This window comes from Plectropomus leopardus, chromosome 7 (assembly GCF_026936395.1).
Source record: "Plectropomus leopardus strain MGB_pleo_1.0 chromosome 7, ASM2693639v1, whole genome shotgun sequence".
NCBI classification, from domain to species: Eukaryota; Metazoa; Chordata; class Actinopteri; order Perciformes; family Serranidae; genus Plectropomus; species Plectropomus leopardus.
In genome coordinates, this window is record NC_142182.1 from 2,238,852 (window position 1) to 2,260,273 (window position 21,422).

The window sequence follows — 21,422 nt, forward strand, 5'->3', positions numbered from 1 at the left end:
ACACCTGATTTTCACACTGGCATGACAATCTTCATCTTTAAATAAATATTCAATATTTCAATAATTATTATTAAAAGTAGTTCGAGGAAACAACCTTTTGTTTCTTGTTGTAACTGGTTGATTTATCTGATTAACTTGAATATTAAAACTAGCTCATGTTTTTGAGATAAGAGCATTAAAAAAATAAAAAAATAAATTACAATCAGCCGTTTTTGGCTTCCATAGATGAGAGAAACTGAATTACAGATAACAGCTGATTCAGTTAAATTTATAGTTCAGTGTCTTAAAAAAAACTTTAACTTTATATTTTTTGCATTTTTAATAGATAAAATAAATTCTAGTTTTTGTCTACTATTTGATTAGTTGATCAATTGTTTGCCCAGTTTTATTGATACTTTAGCAAATAGAAAAAAATACTTTTATTTAGTAGGTTTTCTCGGAGGCTTTCAGTAAAATTTTACGAATATAAATTTGTATTTTGCTTGAGTAACAGGCTGATGAGTTTCCAGCATCATAATTTGAACAAAAGGTTTAATTTCTCAGCGTAAAGTCTGCTAAAGATTTTAATATTAGGAACACTGAAGCGTAAAAACTGTAATCTAAGTTGTCAGTTAGTGAATAAGTGAAGAAATTGCGGATAAAAGTAACAAACAAATTAATTCTTATTTGAAAACGTTTATTTCTAACGACTCCATGAAAAGCTGTACATTTTGAAATGATGTTTTGGGGTTTTGACTGCGTTACATGTTGACGGGACTTCGTGTCGGTTCAGTGTCTGTCGGGGGGGCGGCGGTATCACAAAAACAAAAAAAAGACAACGAAAAAGTGCCTCAAGTGTCGTCCCTGCGAGTCCTGCTGGAACAGGGAGACACTCTGAGTCACTCAGACCTTCGGACGCAGATGTCTCCTCTGCCGTCGTTCCTCGCCACCTCAGGACGGTTTTTAGGAAGTCTCGAACATCTTCTTCCTGTCGGCCTTATCCTCGATGTTCTTACGCCAATCGCCGAGCGCCTCTGTGGGCTGCACAGAGAAGACACAAAAACTTTTAAAAGCTTTTATCACGTTTATGTCATGAATTCTTCTAATTTGACTTTTAGTTTTTCTTTTAATTTTATATTTTAACTTTTTTTCTGTCTTGATCCTGTTTATTATTATTCTTTTTCGGTGTTTACTGCCTTTATTTATTGATTATTTTTGCCTCTAAACTCCAGTTTAATTCCACTGTAACTTTTGTCTGGCTTTTGTTTTGGCGTTTTTCATTTAAGACTTAAGACTTTTTAAGACTTTTTAAGACTTTTTAATGCCACTTGGGATTTCTTTTTGTCCAAATATTCATTGTAGCACAAAACATAACTTTGAAAAGAGAAAGTTAGAGGATCTATGATAAATGTTGAAAAAACCCAATAATTTTTAGAACAGAGCACATATAAACAAAATGAACATGTTATATTATCATAAAAGTATCTATTTAGTTTACAAATGTAAGTGGGTAATATCTGGTATTTCTGGATGTTTTTTTGGGCAATTTTATGTTTCTCACTCTGCGTGTGGGATTCCACTCTTTGCATTTTTATCATGACAAGTTTAAGAAAAGAAATTGATTATTTATAATATTATTCAACAAAAAATGGATATTGCAGATCATTTTGAGATTTTACAATTCAGCGTAAGTAAATAAATAAATAAAATCCTCCTTCCCATGTGTGAGGATTTTTCAGACTTTTTTTTAAGATTAATTTTACCTTTTTTTTTTCTCTATTTCAGGCCTTATTTTTAGATGAATGAAATCAGTGCCGTTAACCCTGGAATCGTGTGAGCTCCCTCCTCACCTCCTCTTTGACCTCCTTCTTGACCTGCTTCAGGTTGGCCCTCAGGTCCATGGTCACCTTGTGTTTTCCTCCCAGCAGAGCCTGCAGCATGGCGTCAGCAGACATACGCACTTTCTTCAGGGCGGGCTTCTTCACTCCGGCCAGCTCCACCACCTTCATCTTCAGATCCTCGATCTGGAGGCAGAAAAGCATCGAAACGTGTCGGCGCAGATGTTACGGAGCTAACCAGTCAGAACACACGGTGCTTTCGCCAAAGGAAACTCTGCAACTCTGGAAGTGGTAAAAACACGTGAAAGTGCTTAAACTATGTCTGTTACAGCATTAACCCTTTAGGGACTGTTTAGTGCATTTTACGTACTATCTATAATCTATCTATATATATATATATATATATATATATATATATATATATATATAAAAATCTGTCTACCTAAAATCTATCTCTTTTGCATGTTGTATATTGAAAATAATTATTTTTTGTGTTTTTTTTTTCATCTAAAAACATGGTTGCATCATGACAAAAACCTGGCATTGAAAGGGTTAAAATTCAGAAAATGATTTGATATTTACGATTAGGACTGATGCTGTTTAAAATATTAACTCAATGAAAGTAGAAAATCAAGTAAATGTAGAATATTTTTATAGCTTGATTTTTGCTTTCTGTTGTCAGTATTTGACACGGCACAAAAATAATAATATATAAAAATCAGTGTCGCTGCGAATCATTGACATATCCCAGGCTGTGATAATAAAAAAAATCTACTCAGCATGTATATTGAAAATAATATTTTTTGTGTTTTTTTCACCTAAAAAAGATACTGGCATCATGACAAAAAACTATTAAAGGGTTAAAATTCTGAAAATTAATGATTACTTGATGTTTATGATTAGGACTGATGTTGGATAAAAACTTAACTCAATAAAGGTGGAAAATAATAATGTCTAATATTTATTTTTTATAGGGTTATCGGAATTAAATATTACATTGGAAATGTTACCAGGATTTCACACGCACATAATACATTTTCAAAATAAATAAATAAATAAATAAATAAATAAATATATTAATAAAAAAGAAAAAGAATGGAAAATGAACCGATTAAGGAGCAGCTTTGATGCAAATTGGAAACAGTACATGCCATTCATCATTAACTGTTGAGGTTAATTATGTCAGAGGCTCTTTTACCTCTTTGTCGGCCTTCTGAACTTTGGACTCGGCGTCGTACCTCGCCTCGTCGATCTTGTCGATGGCCTGGTGGAGCTTCTTGCAGAGTTCCTGTTGATGCACAAAAACAAACACATTCACAAAAATGCTTGTGACAGTTTTTGGATTTAGATTTATGATTAACTCCTAAAATAAGATACTTTGTTTGATTTAAGTGCAATCATCTATAAAAACACTTGAGTGAATTTGACAAGACATTGCTGGAAAATTAGCAAAAAATTGTTATAAAATTACAATTTTTTTCGAAAATAAGTGGAAAAAAGTCAAAAACAAACAAGTACATTACCTTAAAAAGAACTGTTAATGAAAATACCATATATATATATATATATATATATATATATATATATATATATATATATATATATATATATATATATATATATATGTATTTATTTAAAATATTTTATTACATTTTTGTAATATTATTTAATTTAAATATTTTTGTGATATTTTATTTTTATTTATTTATTATTTATTTGCAATGTTTCTGTTTTTTCCCCCTACGTTTTTAAAAGAAATTGCACCAGTTTTCTCTGACAGGTTTAAATACTTGTGAAAGGCTTTTGTAATTAGCTAAAGAAAAAGTGAAGTTGCTTCAGGTCTCAAAGGGTTAAATCAGCTGGTCCGTTTGTTTCGGAGAGGAGGAGAGAATCCTAATCAGGAGTTTCAGCTGCCTGCAACCTGCCATCCTCACCGCCAGATGACACCAAATCCTCCTAAATCTAACTGTTGGTCTGAAGATCCGTTTCGGAGGATTTATTGGCATCTAGCCGTGAAGCTGCAGACTGCAGCCAACTGAGGAAATATCCACACTAACACGATTTGAAACGGTGCTTTAAAACGATCTCCAGCACACATTTTCAGAAATAATTTCCATCCAAACGTACAGAAAATACTACAGAGATGGTGAAAAGTCAAACCAGATTTCTTGCTTTGGACCTCTGAGAAGGTGAAATATTAATGAAAGTAACACAAAAGTATGAACCGATTTAGAGGCGTTGCAAACTAAATATGGCGACATATCACAGCGGTAACAGAAGCATTATCCAGCCATGGCGATGGGAGAGAAGTAGTTTGGCGTTTTGGGGGCCAGAAAACACAAACTATTGAAACGGCGTCACTTCTGTGGGATCCTGCGAGAACGCTGATGTCACGGCTGCACTTTGCACAGGCGTGTGGGGTTTTTTTATAGTGTGTCATGACAAAGTCACATCGCCTTTGTGTTTTTTTTAAAACACAAAGGAAAGACTTTTCCATTTTTAGTTGCGCCGGTCTTGTCTAAGCTTTGCCTAAAACTGCATTTCTAAAGGTTTTTCATCTTAGAGGGTCCAAAACCGTGGAGTCACGTGGACGTTCGGTGTAAACGTAGCAGTAGTTTTGTGTCTTACTGTCGATGAAGCCTGTCACTTTTCCCGTGTGCCAACGATGTAAGAGAACTACGGTGACCAACGTGTTTCTAGAGCCATGGTTTGGGTTTTCTGTTCTGGGTTACAGTCAGGACGTTTACAGGATGTTAGAAAAAGGTGATTTATTGCTTTTATCCAACTAAAGCTGGACTTTTAAAATACATGTAAACGTGTTAATCCAACTGAAACGTGTCATTTAAACACGTCAGTCCGACTCTAACTGGACTCTGCTTTCTGCACATGCAGCTTTCCTCAGTGGTTAGGGATAGGGACTGTTTGTTATTTATTGAGGGGGGAAGAGGTGCTGCAAAACGGGTCAGCCAGTTTTAAGAAAATGTAGGCACTGAAGACAGACTGGTGTTTTTTTGTCTTCGGTGAGGGACATACACTTTGTAAAGGTCGTATTTTATATTTATTTTAAATAAAAAGGTTGAACCCCAGCCCCCCCCTCTGATAAATAAAGCACAGTCCCACAACACAGAAGCTAAGTGATGTCCTGCTGTGAATGGAGCTGCAGCAAAACATATTTTAACCACCTCAAAAAAACAATATCAGTGTAAATGTTGACTGTATTTGAACGTTGTCTCCTCTTTATCTTCCTCAGCAGCTGATGAAGGCAGCAGTACAGCATCAGTAGAGCAGCAGAGCAGCAGTAGAGCAGCTGCAGAGCATCAGTAGAGCAGCTGCAGAGCAGCAGTATTGCAGCAGTAGAGCAGCTGCAGAGCAGCAGTAGAGCAGCAGAGCAGCAGAGCAGCAGTAGAGCAGCTGTAGAGCAGCAGTAAAGCAGCAGTAGAGCAGCTGTTGAGCAGCAGTATTGCAGCAGTAGAGCAGCTGCAGAGCATCAGTAGAGCAGCAGTATTGCAGCAGTAGAGCAGCTGCAAAGCAGCTGCAGAGCATCAGTAGAGCAGCAGTATTGCAGCAGTAGAGCAGTGTTAGAGCAGCTGTAGAGGAGCTGCAGAGCATCAGTAGAGCAGCTGTAGAGCAGCTGTAGAGCAGCAGTATTGCAGCAGTAGAGCAGCTGCAGAGCATCAGTAGAGCAGCAGTATTGCAGCAGTAGAGCAGCTGCAAAGCAGCTGCAGAGCATCAGTATTGCATCAGTAGAGCAGCAGTAGAGCAGCAGCAGAGCAGCAGTAGAGCAGCGTTAGAGCAGCAGTAGAGCAGCAGCAGAGCAGCTGTAGAGCAGCCGTAAAGCAGCTGCAGAGCAGCTGTAGAGCAGCAGTAGAGCAGCTGTAGAGCAGCAGTAGAGCAGCTGCTCCTCCATTCAGTTCAGTTCAGAGTGTTTTTCTCAGTTTGGTGTTTTTGATAAAACGGCCTCGTCAGTAAGAGCTGTCTGACAGCGAGGTGACGCAGAGAAAGTATTCTAAATATAGCGTACACTTACACTGATGTCGATTTTTTTTGTGGCTTCAAACTAATCAGTGAAGTCAGAGTTTACTCAGTTTGATTATATGTACGTGAAGTTTTCTACCTCAAAGTTACTGTAAATAAACAGTTATGATTGTGATTGGGTCGATACCATAGACTGTTTAAATAATAAAGGTTTATAGCAACAAGCTGAAAGATGGACTGTCCCCTGCTGCTTGTTGACTGGGACAAGGACAGGAGACACATTAAATAAACAGGCTGTAACTGTAGCTCGTCTAAACCATGCACGTAAACAAAGTAACACGAGTACTTGTGTAATACTTCCTCCACCACTGTCTGATAGCATCGTGGTCTCACCATGAGGGCGGCCTGGTCTCCGCTCAGCTCGGGTGCGGGGCAGTTCTCGCCTAAATAGTTCTCCTTTGCCGCCGCAATGTCCTTCTTCTCCTGCTCGAGCCAGCCAGCGGCGATCTGCAAGATCACACTCTGCAGGACGGTAAAAAAAAAGACATGTTCAAGTTAAATTAAAGGGTTAATGACGCTCCACTGATGTCTAACAAGACGGCAGAGATGGATTTATGCTCACCTTCAGATGGTGCCTGCGGCTGGACGTCATTTTCTTTCCCCTGTGAGACAGATTCAGTTTTATCAGTCTTTGTTTTATGTTCCTCAGGATTAATTACAGTTATTTAAGCTCTCAGCACATTAAAACTGAAGCTAAAGCTCACTAATTAACACATTTGATCTAATTAAAAATGACAAAAGGTTCATTATTGAAAAGGGTTTTCTTGTGTTCAGACACCTTTCAGAGGCATTTAAAACCTTTGATTTTAGAAAATATGGAAAGAGAACAATGAGAAAACCACAAAATGCAAAAATTAATAAAATAATAAAAACCTTAATTAAGGCAACTCATTTTTACTAATCAAATAAATAATGTATTGTTCTTTTTTAAAAAAACAGAAAGAAAAATTTATTAGAAACTTAAAAAAGTAGAGAAAATGTAAAGAAGACTATATTTATATTTATTAGTATTATATATTTAAAACTGTTGCAGAGATAAATAATTTTATTATTATTATTTTATTTTTATTATTTTTTAAATTTTTTACTAGTGTTTTGGGTCATTTCTTGAAAAGTTGCTTATTGCTTTTTTTCATATGTTCTTGGAGGGAATCAGGCCAGTTTGCTCAGGTTTCAAAGAGTTAATTATCAAACTTTAGAGGGGCTTGTAATTAGGAGGATAAGGAGCCAGGCTAGCTGTTTCCCCTTGTTTCCAGTCTTTATGCTAAGCTAAGCTAACTGGTTGTACCTACATGCATATTTCTGTACAGACACAGAGTTCCAGAAATAAAACAATAAATTATTCATGTAATTAACTAAATAAATAAATTAACAAAAATGTTGTCTGCGAGGTGAGATTATTTCACTGTTCACTCGTGCGTAGAGAAATTAAATTAATTTGTTTGTTCACTTCAGCTGTTACTTTTTCTATTTTTCCTCACACAATAAATTCATCGTGACGGTCATAAATCGGCGTGGCACATTGTAAATGCGACAACAGTTTAACGAGTCCCTCCTGACATGTTCGAGGAGCTCGTACAGCTGCTGTCATCCGAAGCTGCAGCTTTGACCTTCACACTGAACTGCAGCCTTCACATGTTGGGATCAGTTTAGACACTCAGTCAGTCCGGCGGTGAGACGTCTCAGCAGCCGCCAGCGTGACCGTCCCGATCATTTTGTGTGCAAAGATTAAAGTTCAGCTGAAGTTCAGCGCCGATGAAGCAGCTCAACATTTACGCTTTAGATTCAGAGTCGTCCTGCAATAAAAAAAGACTCAGTGTGCATCAGACTCTGCCGCAACTTTGAGATTAACGCCAGCATGCTGGAACGTTTCTTTAAATACAAATATGAGGTATTTGTACTTTACTTGAAGATGTACAGTTTATGCTATCTTATACTTCTACTCCATCTCAGAGGGACTTTTTCTAAACACTACTTCTTATAAGATATCTTTAGTTACTTTGCAGATTATTAATACAAAATAAAATCAATGAATAAAAAATGAGCTAATGAACTTTTACCAGCTGCAACGTTCAAGTAATTTAATGAGACAATAACTATAATCCCATTATATAATGTATAAATATTACTCTGCATAATCAGTACTTTTTAGTCAACTGCAAAGTTTTTCACTAAAATGTTTTTGTTTGTTTTTGTTTTGCTCTTTAGCTCTTATTTTCTGATATTTGTCGATGTAAGACACTGAATGTGTGCATCCGTCTTTATGAAACTCAGAAAACAATCAGATACAAAGACGGAAACAAAGGAAATTTAAACTATGTTGCATTGTTATAAATGACTGAGCACGTTTCCAATAAATCAAACTAAAGTTGAAAACAGAGCGCCGTCGCTTTAAGTAAGATGTAACAATACGTTCTTCAGCTGGTCTGTGAAAACAAATATTTCATATTTTACTAATATTTCTAATTTGCGTTGTAATTTTAGAATTAATGGAGAATGAATGCACATAAATATGCATAAACAACTTTTCTACAAGCAGCAAAAAATTCCATATCAATAAATTGTCAAAAACATTATCAATTAATAAATAAATAACTAAAGAATGAATATGAATCTGCATTTAAATTAAGCTCTTCCTTCACAAAAGCTTATCCTAATCCAACAAAACCAAATAAATGTTGATTAAAGGCACTTGTTTGGACTCAATAAAAGATCATAACTGAATAAAAACAGTCAATAATGATATTTTGGGTCCGCTGGATGTTTGCAGAGTCCAGATCTTGTGCATTAATCTGTGTGCTAATCCCTGAATTACAGACACCATGATGTGACACACTATCTGGTGTTTAAATCCAAGATTTACTTGGAGATTATCAGGAATTTATGGACCTGTAAGCAAAGGCTGAGCCTGACAAGCTGAGATGTCTTAAACTGGCCCCAAAAATGAGATAAAAAAAATAGGAAAATAAATGAATAAAAAACACACAGAGAGCCGTCACGAGTTTTAAAGCAGTAGATTAAAATTAATTGTTTGATAGTTGAGATTTTTAAATCAAATTCAATTAAAGACAGATTCAACATTCCCGTCCTGTTGGTAAGTGTGGCTGTCGTTTGAAAGATTAGTGAGATGAAATCACACGAGAAGAAGAAGAAGCACAACAAAAACAACAACAACACAGAAGAAGAAGAAGTACTCACTCAGACATGTTGGAGGTTCGTGATTTTCACACCCTGTTTAGAGACAGAAATCGGTTAATCACGAGCGGACAGGTAACATAAAGCTGAGCTGAACACGTCTTGTTGCCTCCCCGTTATCGATCGGCGACCCTTTGACCTCCAGCGGGAAACACGATATCACGGAAAACCGGCTGCCACGCCAGCTATCACAAACCGGCTAATTTTGGACGGGCGGGGTCGGTTGCCGGGGCCCTCCGAAGACATTTCTGCCTGGAATTTAACTTCTGAACTGAGCACGAAATGCCACCAGCGGAGGAACCAAATGTGGCGCCAAACACGTGGTGAGAGCCGTTAACACCAACGCTGTTAATTCCAACATCCCGCAGGCATCCGAACCGCCGGCTGACACCAAGGTGTGTCCGAAAACTGACTCAGATCACAACTCAAAGAATCAAAAACACTAAAACTTACTAAAAATTGTAAACGTTGATGCTTTGAGGTCTAAAAGGAGTCGGGTTCCAGACTCAACTAAATCCAAATTTAAAAGAAAAAGATCAAAATCTTCTCGTCAAGACTCAGTTGACAGTTTTAAATCGTCACACTTTGCCAAATCGTCTTATTTTCACATGAACATAAAACACTGACAATCATCCGACTGCAGCCAAAAAGGCGATATTGATTCAATTTACAAATCCTCATCACAAGGAATCAAATTAATTTAATCTTTAATAAAGACATTTTTAGAATGGAAACGCAACTTTTCTCAGTAATTAGAGAATTTGGTACTAATTATATGATGTTCATTTAGTACATTTCTGGTTAATGACTTCAAAATAAGAGCTTTTTAATCAGCTGTACGTGCAAATCCATGAAATTTTGTCAACAGGCAAGCACACAATTCAACAAATACGGAGAGCTTTTCAATAACATCAATAATCAACATTTACGTACGTTTAAATCCATCATGGAAATTCAAATTTTCATCGAAAAAATTCCAAACTTATTTTTTACACGAGCTTATTATGAAATTGTAAGTATCTGTAATGTCAATAATGTAACAAGTTATTAGGCAAAATAACGAGATGACAACATAACTTTACAAAAAAAATGCTTTAAAAAAATTAGCATCCAGGTGAGTAAAAATGAACCTGAACTTTATAATATTTAAAACATGAAAGTTCAAAAATGTCACCAGCATCATGCAGCCTCAACGAAACGTCCAAACATCACCACGATGACATTTTGAATCTACAGACACATCGAAACCCAGCAGGACCACAATAAAACCACAAAATGAAAAATGTGCTTCAAGTCCAGACTTTAACCTGAATGTCCCGAAGTTATTCAGCTCAACGTCCTACAGTGTCCTCCAATAAGTCCAACCAGCCTCTCTGAATCTACGTCTCAACGCAGCCTCAGAGGTCAGAGGTCACACCTGCAGCAGCGTGTTCGGGGGGAAAAAACACCTTAAAAACCACCTTTAAGTCCCACCTGTTGACCAGACCTCAGTGTGGCTCTCTGTATTGTCTCCTACCGGAGCGAAAAGGAAGCCGAGCTACGGAGACTCTCACCTACTGAACGTGACGAGGAGGAGGAGGAAGGAGAAGAAGAGGGGGAGACACTGCCAAGTCCTAAACAGTAAAGAATAAACAGGGTATATAGGGTGTGAAGTGCTCACTCAGCAGGAAAGTCAGCCCTCTTTATGGTAGCGGAGCCACCTCAGACCAATGGGCCGGCAGGCTCCAGAAATACCACCCTCAACTCTCCGAGGAACCTCATAAATTTCTGCTGCAGGAAGTCGCCTCCCTGGACTCAACAGACGCTATCAGGTTCCCCTCCCGCAGAGAGCGGCGCTCGCAGGAAGCAATTGTTACACAACAGTCGAGGCGACGGGATTACGCAGATTCACTTTCCTTTAAACCAGCAGCTTAGCAGAGCGGAGGCGAGAACAGTCACACGCAGCACGAGTTATTTCAACTAAAGTTCAAGTTAATCTGAAGCTTCAGCAGCTCGCAGACACAGAAATCAGCTGGAGATCCTCCAGCGATTCTGTTTCCTGGAGAATCCCCCTAAAACACTGATCACGATCTGACCGCTGAAATCTCACATTAAAGGACTACTTCACCCACAAAATGACTGTTTTAATATTAGCGACTCTCCCCGAATTGTGCTGTATTTCTGAAGAAACTTTGCTTTGCCTTCACGGTAAACAAAAAATTAGGGCCACAACCAACGATTGTTTTGATGATCGATGAATCAGATTTAAAAACATAAAAAAAGAAATAATAAAATAATCAATTTTTTCTCCCATTACTTTGTTCAAAAACAGATTATCATTGACAACAGTGCAGAAAGTGCATGTTCATGATGAATTTTCTCACTTTCTGCAGTCTTCGTTCACCGTGCAAGAAAAACAACGTTTCCTTCACAAATTCAATAAACGCAGAGAGTAACTGATATACAAACGTTCACTTTGTGGGTGAAGTATTCCTTTAAACTTACATAAACAGGATTTCATCCATCATCACAAACAGTTATTACAAATAAAAACTGTCAAAAAAAATCATCTCAGCACTTAAATTAAAAAAGACTGTGAGCTCCAAACTAAGAAAGAAATGTGAAATGATCACTGGCAAAAACAAAAGCAGACTGAGTAAACTAACATTTGCTTTAATTATTAAATTATGAACGGTGAGAATTTAGGTGTGAAACAATAGAGAAAATCTGAGTTTACAGAAGCAGCGGCAGCGGCCGCGGGTTTGATTCCAGCCTCAGCCCTTTGCTGAACGACATCCCACCCCCCCCCCTTTCATACTTGAGCTCTCCTGTCTGAATAAAGGCAAAAAAGCCCAAAAATACAATCTTAAAAAAAAAAAAAAAAAGTAGTACACTGGCATGATGAAGTGAAATAATGAACTTAATTGACTGAAAGCAGATTTTGTTTATAATAATTCAGAGAATTGGCAGTTTTGGGGGAATCTAAAACCAGACTAACTATAACATATACAAGAAAAAAATAAATAAAATGTATTATTAAGAGGATTTTGTGCATTTGTTTTAACCAGCCGGAGTGAAACGAGACATTACATGTTAATTTTAGAAAAATTTCCTCTTTCAAGGCAGAAAAAGTTTTGGTGATTTCTGCCTGAATTGTCATCGTCTTTTGGCCCGTCTATAATCTTTTACCTTCAACCTCTTAAATTCTGAATTCTAATATTATAGTAATAATATAACTTTATTTTGAAGTTCTTGTCCCAAAACAATTTTCAGAAACACCAAACTTGTGGATCTAAATTTAGGGGAAACGTGATAAAGTTTCAGATGAGTTTACGGTTATGTAAGAGTTTTAGTTATACCAGATATGGATGTTTTTAAAGAAAACTAAAGGAGACATGAACAGTTAAGAGACAAAACTTGATTGCAAGTGAGACAAAGAATTTAAAGTTACTCACCGTTTGTAGACCTTCATGTTGTTGCAGCTTCACTTGTGATTCTGATGCAAATATTTTCATAGTAGAAGAAGAAGAAATGATGTGCAGGAAAGAAAAACCATCTCGAAGAGAAAGAGGGCGAAAAAGGCTCTCTGCTGACATCTGGTGGGTCGTCCTGAACACAACACTGTTTTTCAATTTGTTGAGCCAATTAAATATTTCTCAGTTAAATATAAAGTTAAACTGACTTTTGGTTCCTGAAAACAGCTTCTCCTGATTAGGAATTAATCTCTTTTTATACGTAAGACTCTGAGTTTGAGGATTCATATCAATAACTGAAGTGAATTTTAAATAAACTCTTTTTTTAACGTTAATGAAACTAAAATGAAGAAAATCCAACTAAAAAAAACAGCTCTTTTAACTTGTTTTTACTTTTAACTTTCAAAACTTTTGGAAAAAACGGCAGTATGACATCAATGCCTTATTCCAAAAAAATAATTTAATGGCACGTGGCTTTTTTTTCCAGAGATGTAACAAAGAGTTGTAGAAGCCCAGAGGCAGAGAAAGTCTTTAGGAAGTCTCGAACATCTTCTTCCTGTCGGCTTTGTCCTCAACGTTCTTACGCCAGTCGCCGACGCCCTCGCCAGCCTGAAAGACGAACACATCAGCTCAGTCGGTACGCTCACGTGATGATAGAAAAAGTCGAATTTTTGTGTTAGTCGGACTAAAACTGGACTTTTAAAAAACGGAAACATGTTAGACAACTGAAATCTCACTAAACCGAATTTCTCAAAGTTGGACTAAAACCCTCAGATAAAGTGATTTGAAGTAGAGTTATTCTGTCATTTAAACACTTCAGTCGGACTTTAAGTGGGCTTAGAGATAGGGACTGTTCATTATTTATGAGCGGGGAAGAGGTGCTGCAACACGGGTCAGGCAGTAAAAATTTAAGCACTGAGGAGGGACTCGTGTTTCTAATTTAGGCTGAGGTGAGGGAAGAACAACTTGAATAGCTAGTATTTTATATTTATTTTAAATAAAAACGTCACATCCCAGCCCAATACATGAAGTCAGTGATGTAACAGAGTCTCACCTCCTCTTTGACCTCCTTCTTGACCTGCTTCAGGTTGGCCCTCAGGTCCATGGTCACCTTGTGTTTTCCTCCCAGCAGAGCCTGCAGCATGGTGTCGGCCGACATACGCACTTTCTTCAGGGCGGGTTTCTTCACTCCGGCCAGCTCCACCACCTTCATCTTCAGATCCTCGATCTGCAGAAACACAGAGGAGGAGCTCAAACAGCTGACAGACAAACTGTTGGTCTTATTTTATATATTTAAACAGAACTGTGCAAACAGCGACCTCCAGTCGCCATCCGGGAGAGTTTTAAAGGGTAACATTGTCAGATCGTGGAGTACCAATCCGTTATCAATGCACACTGTACTTCACTCACTGAGGGCTGAAATCAGGTGTGATTAAATGATCCAGACACACATTTTCAAATTCTTCATAATGTCCCGTGATCCCGAAGTAAACATATTTTTTCAAGTAATAAATAAGCTCTTTATTTCTAGAAATTGGCCTTTTTTAATTTAATTGACATAAATCAACCTGCATCAACACCTCAACTTCAGGGCTTTTCTAAAGCATATATGTACAGAATAATGTTGGTAGCCAGTAAAAAGGCGATACCATCACAGTGGTTACATCGAAGATCACCTGCCTTAACGGACTGGTACAATGTGATGCATGACAGATCAGATTTTAGGTAACAAGCTGAAACTGTATTGTGACCCTCCTGGTTTTCTGCTACACACAAATATCACTTTTATGTTTGTTTTTTTCTGTTAAAAAAATCCACCTGCATTAAAAGAAAACAGCATTAAAAAAATAAATTACAAATTAGGCCATTCTCAGCTTCCGTACATAAATGCATAATTTGCATGAGCGCTTTTACTTTTTTTTTAAATTTAGTATAACTGATAATACTTGTGTACTTTTACATGCAGCACCTGTAAGTGAGACACGTCTACCTCTTTGTCTGTCTTTGCCACTTTGGCCTCGGCGTCGTATCTATCCTCATCGATCTTGTCGAGGGCCTGGTGCAGCTTCTTGCAGACTTCCTGTTTGTTTAAAAAGAGAATAAAATCAGCCCCGTTCCTTCTCTCTAACGCACTCAGTGAAGGTTTTTTTTTAATGTGTGTGCTTTAAGGTTTGCGTTTTTTTTTTTACCATCAGAGCCGCCTGGTCTCCGCTCAGGTCGGGGGCGGCGCATTTCTCCGCCATGTAAGCTTCTTTGGCGGCTGCGATTTCGTTGGCTTCCTGCTCCAGCCAGGTGACAGCGATCTGAAGTATCAAACTCTGCAGGACGCACAGACGCTCTGTTAATTTAAGTTTCAGTAAAGCAAAAAGGCTTCTTATTGTTGCTAAAGCTACAGTTCTGCATTTTTTTGGCCACTTGGAAACAGATGTAAGGAAGCCAACAGAGACCATGCTTGCATTTTATTTTATTTTATTTTTGTTATCTCCAGATAACAAAGCTTGATTTGCTGTAATAATGGGTTCATTCATGACGATTCTCGATTTTAAAATAAAGACATAATTAATCATACGAAAAAAAATGTTTTCTTTAGATCAAAGCATCATTAAAAATAAAATAAATGCAAGTACGGCCATTATTGGTTTACAACCCTGTTAAAGTTTTTGTCACTTGATGGACCTGAATTTGATTTATGATCTAATGTGTAAAGAAATTCTTACCTTGAGATGATGCCTGCGGCTCGATGTCATCTTCTTTCCCCTTTAATTAATGAAAAGTAAAATATCAATAACAGCATCCAGAAATTTTACAAAAAAAAAAATAAATATGATTTAATGTAAATACATCTTTGTAACAATCAAATGTTGTTGGAATGTTATTTTAAAAAACTATTGCAGTTGTAAAAGACAACTGACAATATTTTAAGAGAACAAACTTACTCAGACATCTTGGCTTCTTTTTGCTTTCAGACTCTATTAATAATCAGAAAAGGAGACAGTTAGGACACAAATATGAAAACAATTACGACAAAATCTTTATAGGTTACTTGAATAAAATGATTGAATAAAATACTGAATAAAAAAGTCTTTAAATCTGCTTCAGACACGAGTCAATCAAAACTGAACTTTTGATTTAAATGATTAATTTTACAAAAATCTGCGTTTCTTCTTTTGTTTGTTTGCAAACAAAACCTTTGTATTCAAACTTTTAACATCATTATTTGAAAAATAATAATTTTCACTTACAATTAAAAAAATATTTCATTTAATCCCTTTTTATTAAACTTTCATTTTTTTTATTTGAATTTTGAATTTTTTATTTTTTTAAATTATTATAATTATATTTCAAAAAGTTCTTTAAGTCTACTTTTATACTCAGCTTTTCTGTTTTGCTAAATGTTTTATCTTTTTTTAAAAACTTCTAATTTGCCCTTTTATACACTTTATAACAAAATGTTTAGCAATAAATGTTTAGTTAAAATCTTACTATGAATCAGCCCAAAACACAAATGAAAATGATCTAATGCAACAAGTTAATCTTTAAACAACAAAATAAAAAGGTAGCATTAGTTTCAGTATCCGTCAAACTGCGGTCTGAGGGCCTTTCGGGGCCCCTCTGCAGGTTGTAGGTGACTCGTGTCATTTCTCTCTCAGGTCAGAGCTAATTTGGACTCGGGGTCAAAGGTCAGCCGACACACATGCTGATTTATCTGTGAGCGGCGACGTGTAACATAGCTCCTCTGACAGGAGACGCAAGTGTCAACATTCAGTTATGAAATAATAATAATAATAATGATGATACATTTTATTTATAAAGCACTTTTCACAAACTCAGAGACACTGTACAACAGATAGAGCGTTTCAAACGACAACAACAAAAAACAAAAACAAGAAAATAAAGAAAACAGAGCAACATAGCACAAGCATATCAAAAACGAACATTCACAGTCACACTTTAAAAGCTGGTTTAAAAAGATGAGTCCTGAGCAGAGACCTGAACATGGATGGGGCAGTGCAGTCTCGAATATTTTTGGGGAGTGAGTGCCAGAGGGAGGGGGCCGGGATGGAGAAGGCTCTGTCTTCTCCCAAAAACTAAGTCAGTTTAATTTCCAAACCAAACTCCATGAACATTCATATTTTAACTAATTTTATCAAACAGCTTCTGATGTAATTCACCAAACATTCAGTTGTCCAGATTTTAAGAGGCTTTTCAGACATTAACTTTCATTTTTATTGTTATTAGTTTTTGAAGTCAAACTCCCTAATTAAATGAAAAATAATCATCATCAAAGTTGTCTTCTCTTTAACCCTTTCAGTTCTTCAACTCAAATGTGGTTCAGCTTTAAAGCTGCTGACCTGCAGAATCTGTAGTTATGTCACTTGTGTTTCTGAGCTGAGCTCTAACATGTCAGAGGTAATCTGATATTTCGGTTATTTCTCACTCAAAGGTCATTGGATATGTGAGACAGAGAAAAGGGAGAGCTGGAAGGAGCCAAAGACTTTTGAGCAAATGCAAAAGTTTTTGCTCTTGCAAGGAGAAGAAAATACTTTGTATGTTTTTTTGCATGCAAAAGGCAGAATTTCTCTCAGAAAATTGGCTATTAAAAAGGGAACATATAACACATATTACATCCAGACAGGACACGTTAAAATACATTTACATAAAAACATTTGATACTATTGAGGCTATTGAAGTCACAGATACTCAGTGGAGACCTGAATCAAGTTTTGGAGAAGATTGAATAAGGACTTTTTGAAGAGGTTACTGAAGTGGATCCACATTAGTATTAAATATTAGTAAACGTCTGGTTTAGAAATGAGATAAGTGCTTCACTTAAAATTTTTTTTAAAATCCTAAATTTATGGAGGGTATATCTTCAACCTGAATTTAAAAATTGGACTACAGTGTTTCACAGACAAGTTGTTAGGCTGCAACATGGCAAAAATGAATAAAATACAGAAAAATACACGTATATACTTTTATATTAAATAATCAGGTGACTGTGGAATAATCTAAAAAAATAAACTTGGTAAGGTTACTGCCTTAAAATTATGAGTCCACTGAATTTAAGGTGACATGTTAAAATTATTTTGTAATGATTAACTTGTCCTTTAAAATTCAGTCAACTTGAAAATTTAAGGACACTAACTTTTTAAAATGTAAACAAATACTTTAGTGTACTCCCATCATACAAAATGTTTATAAAATGGTTGTTTTTATAATCACTTCATTCAATTTGTGAAAAGGTGATTATTGCTTGAATATTAACAGAAAATAATAAGAATTTCCTCCAAAGCACCCGGTGATATAAGACAATAAGGTGATAATTCTGGTAGAAATCAATAATTTAAGTTTAGATTACGCTGCATAACCTTCACTTTAGCCACTGAACGCACAAAGTAAAAGAGCTTCTCACCTACGGAGTGACGAGGAGGACGAGGGCGGCAGAGACTGACGGGGACACAGACAAAATGTGAAATCTGTGGGGGTATATATGTGCTTGGACGGATATTTGAAGGTTCCTGTTTATGGTCATAAGGACGTCTGAGAGCGACGATGCCAACAAGCTCCTGAAATACCTTCATTCTTTGACCTCTCACCTCGTAACTCCTCCAGCCTCGTCTGTCCCGACAGGTCAACAGTCCTCAGCGGGGCAGGAAGAGAGCTGGACAAAACGAGGCAAGAAAAATATATCAAACTCAGAAACTTTATCTGTTTAATTATCTCAAATATTAGCTGATATAAGGCGGCACTTTCATGTATTAACCCTTTGAAAGCTGAGCAGATGGCTTGATTTCTTTGAAAAACATGAGGAGAAAGCAATGAGCAACTTCGTAAATTAGTAAAAAAAAAAAAAGTTACAAAAATTATTTACCTGAAAAATTAGAAAGAAAGAAAGCAAAAAAACAAACAAACAAGGAAATTATATTTAAACAGTGTTTAAATAATAAGAATAATAATTCAATAAATCATTTAAAAAATGTAATTATAATTAGAAATATTATTTTCTGGAGCTTTTTCCCTAGCCTTTAAAATAAAATAAAAATTCTCAATCTTCTAAATCTTGCCAAGTTGCTCATTGCCATTTTTTCTACACGTAAAAATTTAAACCAGTTTGCTCGTGTTCAAGGGTTAAACATGAATGTGATGACTCTACACTTGAATACGTATTTCTCTTCTCACATAAAACGTGTCTCTGCAGTAGAAAGACACGAATACTTTTGAGACTGGAGCTACCTGAGCAGAGACAAAAGAGAAGAAGTCTGTTTTCATCTTTTGCTCAAGAGGCAGAAAATCTACAACCTCCAGAATTCACTGCGCAGCATCAGACCAAAGATCAGACCCGCTGGTGGGCGACCCGTTTGATGCAAACCCGTCTCTAACGGTTACCGGACAGTTACAGCTGATAGCCAACGCCATTTTAAATAATGAGCTGCACCCTTTGCACAGTGAGTTTCAGCTTGTCCCCTCAGGGACGAGGTTTTTAGTCCCGAGGTGTAAGACTACAAACTCCAGCTGCCATCACACCGGTGAAGCGGCTGTAGGAAAAACTGCACAAAATTACTGATGGCACAAGATCATTTTGCAGCCTGTATTTATGATTTATTTATTGACAGTTTTTGGATTGTTAACTGGTTATGTTCACCACAGCTCGGCGGCACATGCAGCCCACACTGTGTTGATACAAAGCTGGTTGAAAATAGGCGAATTATCCCAAACCACAACAACACAACAGCACTTCATCACTCTCAACAACAGACATGCAGAGCGTCATATGAGATATGGAGCAAAGCTACTGTGATACGAGTTTTAAAGACAAACCTCATTTGTTTCCGCTGCGGTTCTTTCTGGATTCAGACGCAGCGACTGAAAACACAACAGAGAAAAACAACAGTAAATAAAAACATCAATAACTGACAGCATGGTGATGTTAATCTGTTAAAATTTCCATAAAAACAATTAAACCAATTTTTTGTTTTTTTAAAACCTCAAAACAAAACAAAAAATATAAACACAAAATTACTAAATAAAAACAGAAGTTGCTCACCTTCTGAACAGAATCCACCTCTCATCAATACGCTTGATTAGAAAATATCAATATTTTTACCAGTATAAAAACTACAAAAAAAAGATACATTCTAGTAAAACTTTACATACATAAAGACTATTTAAAAAAACAAAAAAAAACACTAAGTCAGACATTAGTAATAAACTATAATAAAAAGTACTAACTGATGGACTGATTGAAATTATAAATTGAAATAAAATGCAAATTATTTGGACAAAATTTGTGTTATAAAGTGTTACAGAGAAATCTCAACCTTACTTCAAAAGCTGTTTAAAGAAAACATTAATAAAAAGTAGTAAAAGTGAAAATACACTAACATTTTCGCAGGATCACCTTTACGACACAAAACTGCTGTAATCTGTTTTTTAACAGGAACTTAAGGCAGAAATTAGTTCAAATATGTTGAGATTTAAAGAAAAAAAGTTTTTTGTCCTCTTCTGTAAAATAGAAACACAATTTGTCCTGAGATGTTTGCAGAAAACAGAAAAAACATTACAGATGAAGGACTGAAGTCCTCTGCTGACACCGTGTGGTCGATGTTGCCAACAACACCTTTAGTGCCCTCATTTCAGGATTTTACCAAATATTCACTACACATTATAATGTTGTTGTAAGCAGATAAAATGTTGAGTCATGTATTCAACAACTTTAACCCCTCCATGAGTGGAAGCTGCTTTACAAACAATTATATTCACAGACAATATAGTAAAACACAGCTGTAAGAACAGATATGTTCTCATCTGAGACTTAACTGCTGACAATCTCTGTAAGCATAAAAACTCTCAAACTCTGAAAAATCTGCTTAAAAATACATCATAATGTCTGATGCTTAAAGGCTGCTCATTAAAGCTAAATGAGGGGACTGAAAGTGTTGCAGAATAAAAAAATGTTTTTTCCAGATTTGTATGAAAGTCTGATGTTCTAACAAAAAAAGGGAATTATTATAGCACATCGAAAAGTTCAATTATTATTAATAAATGTGTTTTGTGGTAATAATAATAATAATAATAATAATAATAATAATAATAATGAATAAATAAATTGATAATGCAAAAAACCCTAACCCAACCCTACCCTTAATTACTAATTAAAATCAAAAATAGAAATAATAGAAATTAAATTAATGCATATATTAAAAAGAAACAAATTGAACATTGATTAGAGCAAATCTGTTAAAGTGTATTCTAAACTTAAAGTTCACCTTTTTGCTTTTTCTCCTGGAGCTTTTTTTTAACCAAATTTAAGGCTGATGCTTGCACAAACCATCTCTTTCTTATTTAAGCATTGCAGGTAAGGTGAGGAGCAGAAGTAGTTTTTTTGTAGAAATGCAGTTATTAGAGTGATTAAGGTTAATTGTGCCAAATGGTAAGCACAAGTTGAAAGTAAAACTACAGTATTAGGTTCAGTGAAGGTTTAAAGATTTGGAAGATAAGAAAGGAAGGATGGATAAATTAAATTAGATTAAATATTTGTGGCAATTAAGACCTAAAATTGAAATTTAACGACTTTTAAGGACCTGCTGACACCGTTCTAAGGCCCTCTTCAGCAAATATTCAGGTGTTATCACATGATTTAAAACAAGAAGGCATTAGGGTTGGGTCTGGAAAGGCTAGTAGGTGAACGTTAAGTTTAGCACATTTTGTAAAAGACAGATACTTTTTTTTGTTGTTTTCTTTCATTATTTCAAATGTTGAAAATCAACATTTTGAACTCTGAAAAAAGGCCAAACATGCTACAACGACCCAAATTATTTCCAGTAGGAGAAAATGTGCTGGAGCTTTAGAAATACGCCTAATCAAAAGCAATGACGAAAAGCCAAAATAAATACAATGGAAATAAGCTACAAATGAAAAAAAA

At 36.0% G+C, this 21,422-nt stretch overlaps 2 protein-coding genes across 8 annotated transcripts; both read right to left on the reverse strand.

The window, feature by feature from the left end:
- Positions 1–665: 665 nt before the first annotated feature.
- LOC121956910 (troponin I, fast skeletal muscle-like) lies at positions 666–10,666 on the reverse strand. 2 transcript variants are annotated; one of them, XM_042505349.2, is made up of 7 exons: positions 10,601–10,666; positions 9,051–9,083; positions 6,415–6,454; positions 6,186–6,314; positions 3,016–3,105; positions 1,830–2,003; positions 666–1,020 (listed from the first exon to the last, which is right to left on the reverse strand). In XM_042505349.2, the coding sequence occupies exons 2-7, from the start codon at positions 9,056–9,058 to the stop codon at positions 943–945; spliced, it is 519 nt and encodes a 172-aa protein (XP_042361283.1). In that variant the 5' UTR covers positions 9,059–9,083; positions 10,601–10,666; the 3' UTR covers positions 666–942. The 2 variants fall into 2 exon arrangements, with proteins under 2 accessions (XP_042361283.1, XP_087935758.1); XM_088079632.1 differs by lacking the exon at positions 10,601–10,666 and adding an exon at positions 10,521–10,586.
- Positions 9,047–20,609, reverse strand: LOC121956909 (troponin I, fast skeletal muscle-like). Of its 6 annotated transcripts, XM_088079631.1 has the most exons (11): positions 19,545–20,609; positions 19,319–19,363; positions 18,097–18,161; positions 17,913–17,947; positions 15,436–15,468; positions 15,217–15,256; positions 14,689–14,817; positions 14,490–14,579; positions 13,554–13,727; positions 10,521–13,108; positions 9,047–9,083 (listed from the first exon to the last, which is right to left on the reverse strand). In XM_088079631.1, exons 5-10 carry the CDS (start codon positions 15,441–15,443, stop codon positions 13,031–13,033), a joined length of 519 nt encoding a protein of 172 aa, XP_087935757.1. In that variant the 5' UTR covers positions 15,444–15,468; positions 17,913–17,947; positions 18,097–18,161; positions 19,319–19,363; positions 19,545–20,609; the 3' UTR covers positions 9,047–9,083; positions 10,521–13,030. The 6 variants fall into 6 exon arrangements, with proteins under 6 accessions (XP_087935757.1, XP_087935756.1, XP_087935755.1 ...); XM_088079630.1 differs by having other exon boundaries at positions 19,319–20,609; XM_088079629.1 differs by lacking the exon at positions 17,913–17,947 and having other exon boundaries at positions 19,545–20,606.
- Between the last annotated feature and the right edge of the window lie 813 nt (positions 20,610–21,422).